This window comes from Andrographis paniculata, unplaced genomic scaffold (assembly GCF_009805555.1).
Source record: "Andrographis paniculata isolate CXL003 unplaced genomic scaffold, ASM980555v1 Contig19END, whole genome shotgun sequence".
Classification (NCBI taxonomy): Eukaryota; Viridiplantae; Streptophyta; class Magnoliopsida; order Lamiales; family Acanthaceae; genus Andrographis; species Andrographis paniculata.
In genome coordinates this window covers 1,144,652-1,162,623 of record NW_026137479.1, presented here as the reverse complement: position 1 = coordinate 1,162,623, position 17,972 = coordinate 1,144,652, and the positions used below count along the sequence as shown (strand labels likewise).

The 17,972-nt window shown below is 34.4% G+C and overlaps 2 protein-coding genes across 8 annotated transcripts; both read left to right on the top strand.

The window, feature by feature from the left end:
* Positions 1-4,424: 4,424 nt before the first annotated feature.
* Positions 4,425-7,745, top strand: LOC127244550 (probable carboxylesterase 11). Its single transcript, XM_051265125.1, has 2 exons — positions 4,425-5,733; positions 6,782-7,745. The coding sequence occupies exons 1-2, from the start codon at positions 4,868-4,870 to the stop codon at positions 7,320-7,322; spliced, it is 1,407 nt and encodes a 468-aa protein (XP_051121082.1). The 5' UTR covers positions 4,425-4,867; the 3' UTR covers positions 7,323-7,745.
* Positions 7,746-8,068: 323 nt separating this feature from the next.
* Positions 8,069-17,935, top strand: LOC127242099 (uncharacterized). Of its 7 annotated transcripts, none has more exons than XM_051261472.1 (20): positions 8,297-8,422; positions 8,562-8,731; positions 8,828-9,199; positions 9,583-9,825; positions 10,119-10,309; positions 10,410-10,581; positions 11,102-11,239; positions 11,313-11,502; positions 11,940-12,085; positions 12,448-12,624; positions 12,745-12,855; positions 13,365-13,484; positions 13,686-13,836; positions 14,453-14,616; positions 14,737-14,823; positions 15,265-15,593; positions 15,848-15,929; positions 16,157-16,296; positions 16,818-17,007; positions 17,530-17,935. In XM_051261472.1, the coding sequence occupies exons 3-20, from the start codon at positions 8,873-8,875 to the stop codon at positions 17,857-17,859; spliced, it is 3,288 nt and encodes a 1,095-aa protein (XP_051117429.1). In that variant the 5' UTR covers positions 8,297-8,422; positions 8,562-8,731; positions 8,828-8,872; the 3' UTR covers positions 17,860-17,935. The 7 variants fall into 7 exon arrangements, with proteins under 7 accessions (XP_051117443.1, XP_051117464.1, XP_051117453.1 ...); XM_051261463.1 differs by having other exon boundaries at positions 8,562-8,747; XM_051261486.1 differs by lacking the exons at positions 8,297-8,422; positions 8,562-8,731 and adding an exon at positions 8,069-8,168.
* Positions 17,936-17,972: the final 37 nt, after the last annotated feature.

Below are 17,972 nucleotides of genomic sequence, written 5' to 3'. Positions count from 1 at the left end.
CCAAAATAAAAATATGTATACTTTCTAACTGGACGGACGGAGGGAGTAATTTTTTATATATTTTTTATACAATATTATATATTCCATTAAATATATATTAAAAAAATATGTAAATAGTTATTAGGAGTTTTTTCGTCCAATATATTTTTTAGTGTCAATATTTTTCATAAGTATTATAAAACATAACATATATATTAACACAATATATATCTAATATATATTCTATTTATCTCAAATAAAAAGTTAATAATTCAATACAACATACTCCCTTCCTTAGGTAAGAAATATACATTTATTTTTTGGCGGCGGAGTTTAAAAATAATAATATTTTAATAAAAGCAGTGTAATGACATATTTACCCTAAATTTTTGGTATAAAAGTAATAATGTGATATAAAATAAGAATATTTATGAAAAAAAAAAAAATAGCATTTAATAGAATTGGTATTTTGTAATTTGACGTCTCATAATAAAATTATGTATACTTTCTATTGGTAGGAGGAAGTATTATTTTTGTATTACTTGTACTATTCTTTATACCTAATATAAAAATACATTAATCTAAAAATATGAAATGAATACACCATAAATAGTATTGTTGTTACTAAAATATATATATAATTATATTTTGTTGGCATTTTACATTGTATATGCTAATACTCCATCCGCCCCAATATAATAGTCTTTGTTTATTATTTTTGTCTGTCCCAAAACAATAATTTTATTTTCATAAATAACATGACTGTAAAATTACTCATATTTTTTTTTATTACACAATTGTTCTACTTTTTATATTAATACATTTAAAAAGACAAAAAGGTCTTTTAACTCGTATTTTGTACCAACAATCGTTATAATATTAATATTCGTTAAATCTCATGTCCAAGACAACTAACATTATAGTTCTGGAATGAAAGAAGAATATATTTTGAAGAATAATCTGCACAATTATAAAATAGTTATTATTATTAGAAAAATAATAACTATAAATATTACTAAGTTCATAAAACATACAATAATAATTGATAAATATATTCAATGTTCAATTCTTTTTAATTATATGTATTTTTTCATCTCTTTTATTTAATATGTATTTTTTATATTTTATTAATAGTGATTATGTGCTAATAATAAAATACTATTAAAATAATAACTAAAAATTTTATTTATCTATGTTATTATAAACAAATTTCAGAAAAAATATTATGAAAAAAAAATAGTCAACTAATTTGATATATTAAAAAGGTGCTAAATATGTATAGTTTGCTTAATTGCATTTTCAATAATTTATCATTTAATTTGTTTGATTTTAGTTTGAAATTGATTTAAAATGAAATATTAATTTTAATCTTTGTGTAAATAATATTTTGACCTGATGTTTTATAAAAAAAAATAGTATTTTATCAGGTACAATTCAAAGTACTATTTTTATTATTTAGTCTGTCCCATTAAAATTACTCATTTTCTATTTTAATAAAAGTAATGATATACTATTACCAAAATATATTTAACTTCTATTTAAATTATAATTATACCATTACATAACAATTTTTTTCGTCTTTAAATACTCACTCAATCTGGTCAAAACATAACAATTTTTTTGTTCCATCAATATATTCATTTTTATTTTCTAGATTTTTTTTAAAAAATTAATTAATTTTAATTGAAAATAATTATTTTTTATTTTAATTTTGATTTTATTTAGATATATATTTATTATTTATATATTATATAAAAATTATATAATAATACTATTTTCATCCCAACATTACTTTTTATATTTTGATTCCTCCATATAATTTGTCGATTTTGTTTTCAAAATATAATAGTAATATATTTTAATCATATTTTTAATTTTATAATTTATAATTTTGGTCATCGTAATTAAATTATTTTTATTATATAATAATTATTTTCTTTAATATATTTTTAGTTACTTACTATTACTAACATACTAGTATATTATTATTATTCTTCCACAGCCATCATCGCTCACTCTTTTTTTATTTTATTATTGTTAATTTTAAGTGGTGGGTTCCACGAAAAAAAAAAAAAAAAACTACGTGACATACAAGAATCAAGCCTAAGTATAGATATTAGATTTATAATTTTGATTTTACTCTAACTTTAAAATAGTCAGGGTCCTTGGTTAAGTAGCAGATGCAGACCGGCTCTTGAGTTGTCTTCTTTTCTTCTTCTCACCGGTTAGTTCTACTTCTACATAATCTCCAAAAAATTTAAAAATGCACCTCAAATATTTGTGTTTTATATTCGAGGAATTTGTTTGCGCCTACGGAGTGTCTTCTTCAAATTTAAAATTTTAGCTTCATGGTATTGAACAACATAATCGAATATTAATAAATGCAAATTTGGCATCTCATTGATATACTTTTCATTGAAATGAGATTAGTAGAATAATTGTCTTCAATCCACACCTCATCATAATAAATTCAATATTTTGTTATCTTTGACTTCAATGGAACTTTATACATCAAGACTTTTCCTTTCTCATTCTTATTTCCTTTATTATTCCACCACTTGATATAGATATTTAATCATATTTTCAATGACTCGTATATTTTTATTCATGTTTTGAATCTACTTCTTGTCTTTCTTAATTTTTTAAAGGGACTTAGGTTCAAGATCCACCAACAAACACAATATGTTATAATCATTCAACATATTAGTTGTATCATAGAACTCATCCATAGTATGATATTTTGCCAAATGTCACACACCTTACAAAACTTTGTGATTTTTTTTGACAAAAATTTACCTCATCGATCAGTCTTCAAAATATTGATTTTAAAATCATTTTATTCTCCATTGATGTTTTTGACTTTCTTAAAAGCATCAAACTTCACACCCTTACTATAATCATTAATAAAGAATATGAAGTAAGAGCTTTTATCCAACTATTGTGATTTGATCACATCACAAACATGGACGTAAAACAATTATAAATTTATAGTAGCTCAGTGACTATTGAATATGAATTTTTCAAAAAACTCTTAAGTATTTTTCAAAAAGACATGTCTTACTCAATTGATCTAAATAGTCAATTATGAGAAGATCTTCATTATCATTTTTTTTTCTCATATTTCCTTTCAAGTCTCCAAATTCTAATGATCAAGCCGAATATATCACATCCACGATGAATCATCGACACAAGTCTTCAAGTATATAACATCACAATTCTTCAAATTTAATGAAAAAACCGATTCTTTATCATGACAATCTTTACCATTAAATTATAATTTTAGTAATATAAAATAAAAACCGAAGATTTGTTTATTTGATTAAGCTTAAAGCTTATTGATTAGATAAAATTTGTAAGTGTACATATATTTATTGTAATTTGAGTTAAATTTTCTAATTATTTTTTAAATAGTGGATTGAATGTTATAATTTTTTAAGAAATAACATAATGCTATGAAAAATTATAAATTTCACAAGGTATAAATAAAATACCAAATAATAATTACCAAATCCTAACTCTTCCAAATTTATTTATAGACTTGTAAGTTTCGAATTACAACTTAAAAAAAAATAATAATAAAAAAAATCACGTAATTCTTCCCTTAAATATTTTATAAGAAAGCTCAAAATTTTAAATACCCAAAATTCTTATTTTAAATTTCATTGAGACTTGATCCATCTCCAACTATCACGAATCATGAACTTACCTGTAGTCCAACAAAAATTAAAAATCAAGAGAGTCAATTATGGAATTCAATATTTCGAAGTCGACAACAATTCAACAGCCGCCACACTGGCCTCCCCTCAGCTCCTTTCCTTGTAATACCATAAATAAATAAATACTCCCTCACAATATAATAATTTTGTTTAGTATTTTTGTTTGTCTCAAAACAACAGTCTTATTTTCATTAAGAATTGTATCATCGTAAAATTACTGTTACTTTTTCATTTTTATTATACAATTGCCACTACTTTTTACACTAATGTACTATATTCAAGGGCAAAAAAAAATCTTATATCTATATTTTTTACCAATTATTAATATAATATTAATATTTCTGAAATACCGTGTCCTAATTAATATTATAGTTTTGTGACGAAAGGAAGTAAGTAAATACTCGCATAATACTTGTCTCCCTCTCCCGGTCACAATTTGGCGGAAGGAGCAGTATTTTAATGATCACCAGTCAGTCAGTCAGTCAAGACTCAAGAGGGATTAAATGAATAGGTCGCAGTGAGACTACTTGATAGACGCATTAAATGCTTCTTTTATTCATATAGCAACATAATAAGGAAAGATTAATCACTCAATAACAAGACCTCGTCAGATCGAATCACTCAATTCATTGTAAATTACTATCCCGACCCGACCCGACCCGACGACACTAGACTCGGCTCACCTCTCATTCAAACGATACAAGTAATAATTACAAACAGCAACATAGACATATAAAGCCGCACCAGATCCGGACCACCGGTGCACGACGCACCGGATCGGATCGTCACGAGCAGGCCAACGAGGTCGACATCTCCATTGTCATAAAATTATCCTCACTTCTTTCAAAATTCAATGCAGTTTGTACCCACGGGCCCGTAGATTCCCCGCCTTCTCCCCATCTCCTCTATCTCTGCCTGCCTGCTTGATTTCGATTTTCATTTTTGGTACTTGTTGGGTTCCAATTTCAATTCAAAACCTCTAATATTTTTCGGAATAAACTATATATCCTCCTCGCATTGGATTTCTTGAGGTTTGAATCTAATTGCAATTTCCTTCTTCTTTTTCCCCTAATCGCGCATCGGATCAGTTGCGGAAGCCAAGGGCTGTAGAAGGCGGTGGTGTGTATACACGCCTGATTGTATGTGCTGCATAATTTTATCAGATTGGGGAAATGCCAAGCATTGGTGTCAAATTGTATAGCGTATTTTTCAAGTTTATGATAAAGCATCGGTTGCAGAGCCGATTACAGGAGGCGGAAAATGACGCCGTTGGCGGCAGCGGCACATTTGGGATCACATCGAGGCCGGAGGAAGAGACACCTGCGGCTGCCAATCCTTCCTTCACAGATGGCGTCGCCACCAAAGACATACATATCGATCCCACAACATCTCTCTCCATTCGCATTTTTATCCCCGATACTTGTCTTTACGGTCCCGAAACCCTAACCAAATCTCGTGTGGGAAAATTGAGAGACGGATCGGATCCGACTCAGTCCCAATCTCGTCGCAACAGTTATGGATCTTCGAATAATGGCCTTGTTTCTAGCAGCAACGGCGTTGCGGTTAAGCGCACCCAGAGTTTTGATAACAATCATCGGAGAAATAGTTATGGGGGGAGCACAGATGATTCGAATCTGAAATCCGAAAGTGGGAGTTACCAGGGGTACAATCCCAAGGGTCGAAATTGTCGCAGACTACCCGTGATGTTGCAGTTTCACGGTGGGGGTTTTGTCAGCGGCAGCAATGATTCGGTGGCGAATGATTTTTTCTGTCGGCGTATTGCGAAGCTCTGTGATGTCATTGTGTTAGCAGTTGGGTATAGATTGGCGCCGGAGAGTAAGTATCCAGCTGCATTCGAGGATGGTCTGAAGGTACTGCAATGGCTAGCTAAGCAGGCAAACTTGGCTGAATGTAGCAAGTCCTTGGGTAAGGGAGAAGCAGCGGATCTGAGAAGGTCTGATAGTAATTGGCACCTGGCCGATGCATTTGGGTCGTCAATGGTGGAGCCTTGGTTGGCTGCTCATGGGGATCCAACGAGGTTGGTTTCTTGACATGTGTTGCCTTTTACCATTGATGTTCTGTCTTGAACGGTTTGTGTTGTTTTAGCTCATATACAACCTCTATATGAATTCATTCATTTGATGGAGATGAATTTGATTTGATAGTATCAATGGATGATGTGATTTGACCGTGATTGCATAAAAGCTGGAAGTAACTAGCATGATGAATAATTTCTCTTAAAACCTGGAAAAAGTGTTTGATCTAGGATGTTAGCATTTGTTATCTCAGTTCTTTTCCAATCATGTTTAGTGCTTGAAGGATAACAAATCACTGTTTAAGAATTCAATTCAGATATTGATCTCTTGTGATTAGTTTAGATAAAAGAACACTTGTAACATAGATTTTTGTAATTAGATTCTCGAATGATGTGTATGTTGCATATTAAATTATTTAGCTTTTCCTGATAAAGAAAGTCTGCATTGCCCTATTGTGTGATTAGATTGCTTGCAAAGCTAAGTATAGCTAACTATAATTTGATTCCCTCTGTATGCTATTACTGCATTAAATTCTATATCAGCCTTTTTGTATTGCTTATAATAGGACAATAAAACATGCCGTCTTTTAGTTGGTCTAGATTTGCATTTTGTTATTATAGAGGAAGCAATGCGGCAAGGCAGAACAAACACACATTCCTAATGATTTCTTGGCCTATTTTGAGGTTTTTTCTGTTTCCTTTGATATTTGTGTTTTTGCTCATCTGCTAAGGCATGTATTGATATTTACTAAGCTAATAAGAATCTCTCTCACTGTTCTCCAACAATCTGTTAGTCAGCTGCATCATGATTCGCTGTACTTCTTTCCTTTCTCTGCTAGAAAAGGTTTGGAATGTATACATTTTGAGCACTCATATTCCATACTCTGTTTAATGTTATTGTTGGTGATAGAACAAGATTTGTTATATTGCTCCAAGGGTATGCATAAACATTTAATATTTTGTTGCTTGCATTGTTTTATCCCCATCTGTGTTGAATGTGCTGAAATAAAAAATAGGATTCTGATTATCATTTCAATCTTACATTGTGCAGATGTGTACTTCTTGGGGTGAGTTGCGGAGGAAACATTGCTGATTACGTGGCGAGAAAGGCTGTCGAAGCTGGTAATCGTATAGATCCAGTAAAAGTGGTTGCCCAGGTTTTGCTTTATCCTTTCTTCATGGGAAGTGTACCAACACAATCTGAAATCAAACTTGCAAACTCCTACTTCTATGACAAGGCAATGTGCTTGCTTGCATGGAAACTTGTGTTACCCGAGGAGGAATTCAACCTGGATCACGCCGCTGCCAACCCACTAGTTTCTGGCAGAGGAGGACCTCCTCTGAGGCAAATGCCTCCAACACTGACAGTCGTGGCCGAGCACGATTGGATGAGAGATAGGGCCATTGCTTACTCCGAAGAGCTCCGGAAGGTGAATGTGGATGCACCTGTCCTTGAGTACAAGGATGCAGTCCACGAATTTGCCACACTGGACATACTTTTAAAGACCCCTCAGGCCCATGCATGCGCAGAAGACATTGCCATCTGGGTAAAAAAATACATCTCCATTCGAGGTCATGAGTTCTCCTATTGAGTTTTACTGTGGTGTGTGTGTGTGCGCGCGTGGGGGATATATTACGGTTCCTTCCTTGACTCGGGTTTTTGTTATCTTCTTGTATTATAGAGAGCTTCCCTTCCTTGATTAGGTCTTTGAGTTGAGGTTGTTGTACCCAATTGAGTTTGGCAAGCCTACGTAACATGGTTATTCTTTGTCGACATTCTTTGGTATGTAACATGCCACCGCCACTGCCGGCTCCCCGATATTCTTATGGTATATAATCAGTCCTCTGTACTTGTCCTATATATAAATATGTATGTATTCCCACGACCTTGGATTGATTTAATTGCAAAAAGGTATGTATGCATGTGTAAGGGAAGGGGATATGCTTTTATGTTTGAGGAAGACTTTTGTAGCTCATTCATTGTATTGTTGTATGTATAACTTAACTTGCTATTCTTTCTCTGTTGCTTCCTTCAACTTCATGGCAAATGAATTGCCCTTCTCGTACAGCCTTTGACAAAAGTGAATGATTTAGAATGCCATTTATCACAAGAAAGAATAAAGCTACCTAAAAGGGGCGAGGCCAAGAGAAGAGAACACTTTTTTCTTTTTTATTTTATATTTTTTGACGTGGAGATTGAATGAGGGCTTGCTTTGTTTAGTTAACTGAATCTGTATCTGTATGTATTACTGGAACTCCACTGGTATTCACTCACTATTCAGCGAAGCAAGCAATATTAATTAATTAGCCAAGTATAATAAGATGGGATCCCAATAAGACAATACGTATATTTGATCGATCGCATCGCACATGAATTAATTGATCGCACGTCCGGTCCGACTCGAGCTTGGGGATTCTCGCCGCCGCGACCTATCGAGGTGAGGTGAACTACTCCTTTAACATTTATTTATGTATTTATACACGACACACCACAATATACCGCATTTCAACTAATTATCTTTCCATTTTCAGATTATGTATATTTAGATGTAAATAAAGCCCGACCATTAATTACCTATTTTAAATGACCCTAGGAAAAACAACCCCCACTCTCCTCTTCTCTTCTCTTCAGCTCGTCTTTCTCTTCTTAGCTCAACTACCCTTCTCTTTCTGCTCGATCTCTCTCCTCTAGGTGATTTTCTGTCGATTTCCTACTTTCAATTGCTTTATTTACTTACTTACGCTGAGCTTTGAAGTCGCGGGGATGGCTTCAGCTCGGGGTATCTTTGCATTGCATTTATTTTGATCTAACTCGATATACATCTGCGCAGAATTGATCTGAGCGGAGCTGTATTGATGCTTCTTAACGTGCAACTGTGTTCTAGTTTGCAGCTGTTAACGTTCTTGTTTAGCTTGATCGGTTCCTCATTTATTGTCTTCTTATCAAGATTTTGTTTTTAAATTATTATTGTGATTGATTCAACTACTTCTGTCTCCCAATGTACTTCGTTTCTTCAGTACGCGCTTACTGCTTCTTTATTTTCCCCTTTATACTCTCCTTTCCATGTGCCGTAATGCTTTGTTTGTTTTCCGGCAGTTCATTTAGGATGGTAGCTTCTGTTTGCTGCTGGTGATTGGGAAAATGGTATTAAGGTTGGGGCTTGGAAGTGGGCTTGACATGAAAGGCGTGCAATCGAAATTTGGAGTGGGGGTTATTGTCGTCATATCCCTAGGGATGATCTTGGCTGGTCTTCTTGGTTTGTTGAGACCAATATCAAATGGTTGTGTCATGACATATATGTACCCCACTTACATTCCTATTTCCAAGTCAGAAAATGCAACTTCTGCACGGTATAGCTTATATCTGTACCATGAAGGCTGGAGAAAGATTGATTTTAACGATCACCTTAAAAAGCTTAATGGTGTTCCTGTTCTTTTCATTCCAGGCAACGGGGGATGCTACAAACAGGCAAGTGTTTCTTAGTCTTCACTGATGTTGTGTACTATGTCATTTTGAGTATGTTGACACCACACATATTTCTTCATTGTTTATCAAATAGCTATCTATTGTGATTTGTAAGTTAGCGTTGTACAACTGTGTAGCCATATAATTGGGAGCTTGTTGTTGGTTGATAAATTCTCTCTGGGTTCTTTCTAATGTATGTGATTGATTCATAGGTGAATTCCACAATAGACTTGGTAATTGTAGTGCAATTCTCTGATCTGTTTTATATTCATATATTCATTTGAGCGGTGAACTACATGATGAATGGATCAGTTTTGGTGACCAAACTCATGCTTTCCCTTTTTCACCAGTTACTTACATATGTATGTGTACCTGTACTCATACAGGTCAGATCACTAGGTGCTGAATCTGACAGGGCTTATCAAGGAGGTCCACTTGAAATGAATTTGTACCAAGATTCATCAAGTTTGGGAGAGCAAGTGGGTGTAGACTTGTTGGACATTATATTACCCACTAAATATGCTTCAATGCTGAATTGGTTTGCAGTGGATCTTGTGGGTGAACACTCTGCAATGGATGGTCGAATACTTCAAGATCAAGCAGACTATGTAGTATATGCCATTCACAGGGTATCAATTTGCTTCATAACTCATGACAAGTTTTTCCATGTGTGATAATAATTGGAATCCAGATTGAATGACAGGCCGACATGCTAGAGAATAAACCTAAATAAGTGATATAAAAAGTAAGATAATTGGAAAAAGAAGCAAATTCACATAATGTGGCCTCTGGCTTTAATGTGATTTTGATTGTGGCTTATGATGTGTTAATTTCTTCACATTGATTTGTCCTCTCCCTCTCTGTCACTCTCAGTGAATCCTTTTTCCTGTTTCCATTAATTTATGTAGTGTTTATGATGCAGATTCTGGATTTATATAAAGAATCCCGTGATGCTCGAGCAAAAGAAGGAAGTTCTATAGCTAGCAGTTTACCTAAGAGTGTGATTTTGGTTGGTCACTCCATGGGTGGTTTTGTTGCTAGAGCTGCAGTGGTGCACCCCTATTTGAGAAAGTTTGCTGTTGAGACTATTCTGACTCTTTCTACTCCACACCAGTAAAATTCACAGTTTGTTTTAGCTTTGATTTTTTCTTTGATTTATTTATTTTTATTTTTAATATAGTGCAGTTTTCAATAATTTTACATATTTTTTCAGGTCTCCTCCATTGCCGTTGCAGCCATCATTGGGCCATTATTATGCACATGTGAATCGTGAATGGAGGAAAGGCTATGAAGTTCAAACTTCTCAAGAGGGACACTACCTGTCTGGTCCTTTCCTTTCTCATGTTGTCATTGTCTCCATATCTGGTGGCTATAATGATTATCAGGCATGCTCATATTTTCATTTACTCATTTTATGATCACAAACTAGAACTTTGGATTTCAGAAGGCTTCTGAAAGTCCCATGGAAATAGAGCAATCTCTCCAGTGACATTATTCTGCAATATTGTTTGCTTTACCTTCTTATACTGGTTGCATGTAGATATAGCAACAGTTTGATAAACCTTCATATTAGATTTCCCTGATTCAGTTTCTTTAATTTTCTGTGCTTACCTTGTACCAGAAAATTTTAATTTGTGCTATTGTGGAAATTGTTTTTATGTTTTTTACCTCTATGGATTTCTGTTCCTTGTTTTTTAATTTTAATTATTCCGGCCATCCTATCTAATTTTAGTTATATATATATATATTCCATAACTATGGTTAATCTCTGATTTAGTCTACTTAAAAGGATTAGAGCGTAAGATGCTCTCTAAATACTAATTCTTGTTATACCTTTAGTTACACTCATTAAATGAGCTGATTTATAATTATTTTATGTTCTTTATTCCCAATTTCCATTTGTAGGTGCGCTCAAGTTTGGAGACCCTTGATGGCATTGTTCCTCCTACACATGGATTTATGATAAGTAGCACTGGCATGAGGAATGTCTGGTTGTCAATGGGCCACCAGGTTATCTTATGGTGTAATCAGCTAGTTGTTCAAGTAAGTTGAATTGCTCTACTTGAGTTGCAATGTTATAGCATAAGCTGCCCTGAATATAATATTCATTGTTTAGGTATCACATACTCTCCTGAGTCTAATAGACACAAAGACAGCTCAACCATTTAATGATGTACAGCAAAGACTTGGAATATTTCTGAAAATGCTTCATAGTGGAATCCCACAGAACTTCATTTCACATGGACTACAACAGCTACCGCAAACGTCTGGCCATTTTCCTAAGGAAATCGGAAAGACCATTTCTGGTATCTTCTACAGTAATCCTATTATTCATATTCCCTAACTGGATGAATTTTGTCTTATAGACTGTGTACCATGGTTAGATGTATTTGCATTCTTAGCAATTTAAATAATACTTTTTAATCTGAGATGGCATATAATATTTATTTTATAGTATTTTCTCTTGGTGCTTTAGTGGAATTTTGGCAACTATAGGGATGGTTACAATTTTGGTATTTTAGAAATAGAGATCTAATTTAGGTTTTCCTTTTCTTTCTTTTTCCCCTCCACCCCCCCTCCCCCTAAAAAACAAAAAATCTTATCTAATTTATGTAACAGTTTTACTTTTGACTTGGATTCAGCGTCGGTGCTGTAATAATTGATCTTCTGGATGGTGGTGTAATACTTGATCTTCTGGAGTGATTGGTCTTTATTTATTTTGGAAATCACAACAATGAAACAGGATCACAAGTTCTCAGGTTTTCGGGCTGCCCAACTAATAGCCACTGGAATGAGGATGGACTTGAAAGAGACCTCTATATCCATACAAATACTGTCACAGTTTTAGCAATGGATGGGAGAAGACGGTGGTTGGACATTCAGAAACTGGTTAGCTTCATTGACAGAGTTCAATAAACTTCTAATTTTTGCACTGCATCCGTAGGAGTACAGGGTTCTGAATTGGATCATCTCTCTCTCTCCCTCTTATGTTTTTATTTTCTGTGTGGATACCTCTATCTTTACAATTTCGGAGATAGCAACTTCCTCACTTGTAAAATATCCACAAATCTGATCCATAGCTTTTTGGAGTGAAACTTGGATAAATATAAATTTGGATTGTTTTGAGTCCTGAAGCTTGTCTGTTTTATTGTGATAAGAAACTTGGTAGCTTTGAGATTGTGCTATGGATAATCATCGCCAATATAGTTTTAACTTGTGATCAGGATCCATAAAGCCTTTTCAAAATGCAGGGTGCAGAAAGGAAAGATCACTTTGTTTTTGTCACAAATCTTTCACCTTGTTCTGGTGTGCGACTCCATCTTTGGCGAGAAAAGGGAACTTCAGCTGCAGAAATTTCAGCTTCTGAAAGTGTAGTTGATGTAACATTAAAAATGATCCAGATTCCATCTGGACCAGCTCCAAGGCAGGTATAATATGTGTAGGCATTAAGAAAAGTCTACAGTATTCTCTATCTTTGATTTCCGATGTCTTTATATAATTCAAAATTTATACTCTCCTATCTAAATATGAATATTTTGTTATGTAAGATTGAGCCAGGTAGTCAAACTGAGCAAGCTCCTCCTTCTGCAGTATTTTGGTTGGGCCCTGAAGATATGCATGGTTATAGGTTCCTGACAATATCCGTGGCCCCTCGACCGGTATTCTTTTCCTTGCAGTTTATTTATTTTTGTTATTCTTCATCTAATTGTTTCTTTAGTGGTATGTGGCATTGCTTTTGAATTTGATATCAGAAACATTGGGAAATGGAAAACTAGTTACTGTCGAAATTACTTTCCAATAATTCTAGTGATTTAAATTTTGAAAAGGACCCGTATGTTTTACATGCACTTCAAGATTCATATAGTTATAAAATGAAGTCTATGAATGAAGGTTTCCTCTATCTTTGAGTGGATTAAGCCAAAAAGCTTTTTGCTAAGTCGTGAAGACCGCTTGATTGGTTCTCATGATAACTAACTGCAAGATTAAGTTTAGTTAACAAGCTTTATGACAAGATCAACTAATCCGAGCAGTGACCTTATAAGTTTCTTCAGCCTGCTTATGGTCCTGTTTAACACACTATCATTGCTGGCTATAAATTTTATGAGAATGTGACACTTTTACTTTTGTATACTATTTAGCTACTGAAACATTTTATATCTTCATTCAGAGTGTTTCAGGTAGACCGCCACCAGCAGTTTCTATGGGGGTTGGGCAATTTTTCAATCCAAAAGATGGAGAACATTTATTCTCAAGCTACCAGCTGGTTCATTCTTTAATTTCAAACAAGGTTAAGATTTTCGAGACAGCTTGGTTTTTTTTTTTTTTTACTCCACACTCTCACACGCATCCACTCGGAATCGAACCCGGGACATAGCCCCCAAGTGGAGATGCCTCACCATTTGATCTACAAGGGCTTGGCTTTTGAGACAGCTTCGTTATTGCAGAAGTTATGTAATGATTCTTTATACTTAAATTGATTGTTTTACAGGAAGTGAACTTGAAGGAGGACCATCCTCTCACTCTCAATTTTACATTCTTAGTTAGCTTAGGGCATCTTCCTGTTTCATTATCTCTTACACCTACTGGCTGCGGAATAAAAAGGTCAGAATTTGAAGCATCCGAAGATGCAGAAAATAGTAGTAAGTTCATTTCTCTGTCAATTCTACCTCACAAGTATTTGGGATTCTTGAATTTGGGATTTTAAACCATTCTTAGTTGCCTATCCACTCCCAATTACTGCAAGAGGACTTCCTCATATGCGGTAGGGTTTGTGGCATGAATGTGATAAGTGGAAGGTTGCAAGGGTTATAATAGAAATGAAAGAAAAAAGATAATGATAGAATAATATGATTTGAATCTCAAAAGAAAAGAAAAGGAAGGGGATTGGCTGTGAGCCTTACCTCCAACTCGAGTAAAACTCCATGCGGCTGGCTTTCTTCAAAATGACTCCCTCTGATAATACAAAAACTAGTTGGATAATGTCAGCTGTTCATAAACATAAATGATCACCTTAAAACCAGTTTTCTGCCCGCTGAAACCTTTGTTAACAAGCTCTGTTTCTAATGAAAGTAATTCTGATAATAATTGCAAAAATTTTGCTTCAGTACAATATTATAAGAATTTTGCTACTGCGACTTGAAGCTTCATCACTGATTACATGTGAGCTGGCTTTTATGTTTAATTGCTTATCCCTCCTGAATAGATGGTTTGTCAATTTCATTGATTACATTTAGCTTCTGATCCTCTGAAATGCAGGGCTTTGCAAGCTACGGTGTTTCCCTCCCGTGGCACTAGCTTGGGATGTGACCTCTGGTTTGCATGCATTTCCAAATTTGAATTCAGAATCAATTGTTGTGGATTCCTCCCCAGCACTCTGGACTTCTTCTCAACAGTCTGATAAGACAACTGTTTTTGTACTGGTATGGTTGCTTGAATTGATATTTTAGGTTTCCCCCTAATGGAAAAAACCTGTGAAACTGGAGTCTTTGGATTTTTATCAGTATTATGTTATCAATTTTTTACTGTGCAATTATTTTCAGGTAGATCCACATTGTTCATATAGAAGTACTGTTCATGTTTCTATTGCTGCTGCTGCTGCTAGATTCTTGCTTTTATATGTGTCACAGGTAAATCCTTTGTTACCAAGTATTATTCAAAAATTTGTTGATTTTTGGCGAACTTTATATGTTTATAACATGTAGCTGATATTCCTATCTAGAAGCTTATTCTGTATTTACTTTTGGAACACATAACAGTTAGGAACTTTATCGCCATTAATTGTTCAATTTGGTATAAGATTTTTTACTATTTTGTGGAGAGTTCTTTATGCTCTTTTATTAATGAAATAAGATTACTCTTCACCATTTTTAACTAAAAGCAATGACGTATACTCTTTGTCACTTTCTCAAAATGAGGACATTCAACCCCAATCGTAATCATTTAATGAACTGCCTGTGTTGACAATGCATCTCTCCAGCTTCGTTGTGAATAATATATTTTACCCTACTTATTCATTCTGATTAGTATATTTATATAGGTCTTTCCTTTAATGCATCAATTCCATGCAGATTCTTGGCCTTTGCGTTGCTGTTGTGTTTTTCGCTTTGATGCGGCAGGCACATGCATGGGAAGTTGATCAGCCCATACCATCATTGCTATCTGCTGTTGAATCAAACTTGAGAATGCCAAGGCCATTTATATTTCACATCACTTTACCAGTTATTCTTGCTGTGCTCATTTCATGCCTCATTTATCAATCTGACCCTCCAACTCTAAGTTTTGTTTTTGTCTCCATATTCTGCTTTATTTGTGCTAATGGAGTGATAGCTGTTCTGATACTACTTTCCCAAATGGTTTTCTATGTGGCTGGAATCATCCATGTATCCATCAAGAAACGGTTAGTTGCAATGTCTGTGTGCATCTGCCTCCTTGTGCATTTACTATCTTGATTATGTGATATTCATTTTTGTAATCATTATAAGAGGAGCAACTTTATTTGAAGTCTTAGTTGTGTAAGTCTATCTAATAAAATTAAGAGGTTCATGAACAATAAATAGAAATGTACTCAAAATTCTCTATCTAATGGAAATTGACATACACATTAACTTTTCTTATGATATTTTATATGCTAAGAAAATTTTTATTTGTCAGGTCACAAATGTGGGAAGGGACTTCTTGGTTTTCCTGTATGCAGTGGCTAATCAATTTTTCCTGCACCCTTGCATCAATTAAGGTAAATTTAATCTTCCGGTAAGCTAGATCGGATGGTTTCTTTGTACCTGAATCTCCGGATATTGTATTTAATCAAGCAAGGAAATTCTGGTTCTTAGACCGTATGATGTTCTGGTTACCTGCAATTTACTTTGTGATGAATGTTATGTTTTTCTTTCTGTTTTTCCCTTTTGAGGTTCAACTATCAAAATCTGATGATAGATCCTTGTCTACTTTTGCATGGAGCAGGTGATAAGGGTTTTAAGGGGTAATCCTCTGCTTATTACATCATTGCTTGCGATTTCCTTGGCATGTTTTGTGCATCCGGCACTGGGTCTCTTTGTTTTGCTCTTCTATCATGCTTTATTCTGCCACAGCAGTATGTCAAGGTACCTGTAACAGAATCCCTTTAACATTCACGTATTTACTTGGTTAAATTTCTCTTTAGGATAAGAGTATAATTTATGAGTAAGGGTATGGCATGTTTTTTTTTTTATTTTTTTTATATTTTTTATCATGTGAAAGCATTACCTGGATCATGTAGATGGCTTAATTCCAGCTTTATATGGACTGGTAATGTCCAGATTGATTTGTTTTATATTATGCATCAAATATCTTTCTTTTCCTAATAGAGGATTTTTTTAAGAGTCCCTGATTTACAGTTTTTTGTTAACACTTAACACACACCAAGCAGAAGCGATCCAGAATTTCTATGGACGTTTATGCTTTTGGCCACTTACGGTTCAGGTCCATTGTCATATGTTGAGTGTGGTTATGAAATTTTCTGTTAGGCAATTAACTAGTTTGCTTTTGATATTTTCTGGGATGCCTTATTTGTTTACTTGCCATTTGAATACCATTTGCATCTTGTAATAATGATCTAAGTGTCTTCGTCTGTTTTCTTGAACAGTTTTTTGATGGCTTCATTTCGCAGTAGTGTCCATAGCAAGGAGTTGTATGAAACCTGCACCAGTAGCCCAAAATCAACAAGAAGTTATGGTGACACACAATTGGAGATCTTCTACCACCAGCATGGTTTGCTTATTTTACACTTGCTTGCAGCATTAATGTTTGCCCCTTCTCTTGCTGCCTGGATTCAGGTATGTGTGTTCTTCCACTATACTCTCATTGGAATGCGATTGAATTCTTTTTTTTTTTTTTTTTTTTTTCCAAAATAGCATACGATTTTGACAATTTATTGGCCAAACATGATTAAGAGTTGCACGGGGCACTAATATTTTGAGTATGAATACGCGTCGAATGAAACAATGCCTGGTATATATAAAAGTCTTCCCAACCTAAAACTTAGTCCATATCAATAACAAAATGAGACAAACTGAAGGTTTAGTGGAAAGCCACTAGCTCAATGCTTGATGATTATGATGCCAATTTTGTTGCCACTCTTTTTAACCATTGCTAGTGGTGGGTGCAAAGTAGCTGAATCCTTGACAGGGACGATCTTGATTGAGCATAAATTTTCATTCTTTTTTCATTTTAGAATACAGTTCTCACAAGTAAGATATTTTTTTATTTTAATAAGATATTTTTCATTTATTCTGCCCTCAAGTACTCCTTGTATATTTTTTTATTAGCACTCAGATAGCTCCTCTTGACATTTGCAGGTTGGGATCCCCATGGTTCCATGGCTTTCAGATTCTCTACTCTGCATTGGTGTGATCCTGCATGGCTTATGTGATTCAAACCCGGACTTTAATTTCTTTGTGTTTCCAATCCCAGGCGGGATCCTATTTGGGCAAATCAGGCTAAGTTATGCTTACCTGGTTGCTGGATACTCTTGCTACCTAGCTGCCTTGGCATTGGCTCCATACATGGCTTTATATGTGATGGCCGCTGTTGGAACATTTGCCTTCACTTTTAGGGCCATCCATAGAAGGCACAGAGAGAAGGGCGAGACTCATCACAAGAGCCGGAAGCATTCTCACAAACATTGATTGTACGAACACTGACTGACTGACTATACTGTACTGTATCCCAAAATTTTGATGAGACGTCTCATTATTTTGTCCACGGAGAATTGTCTAATACATACTGGTTTTTACCATCC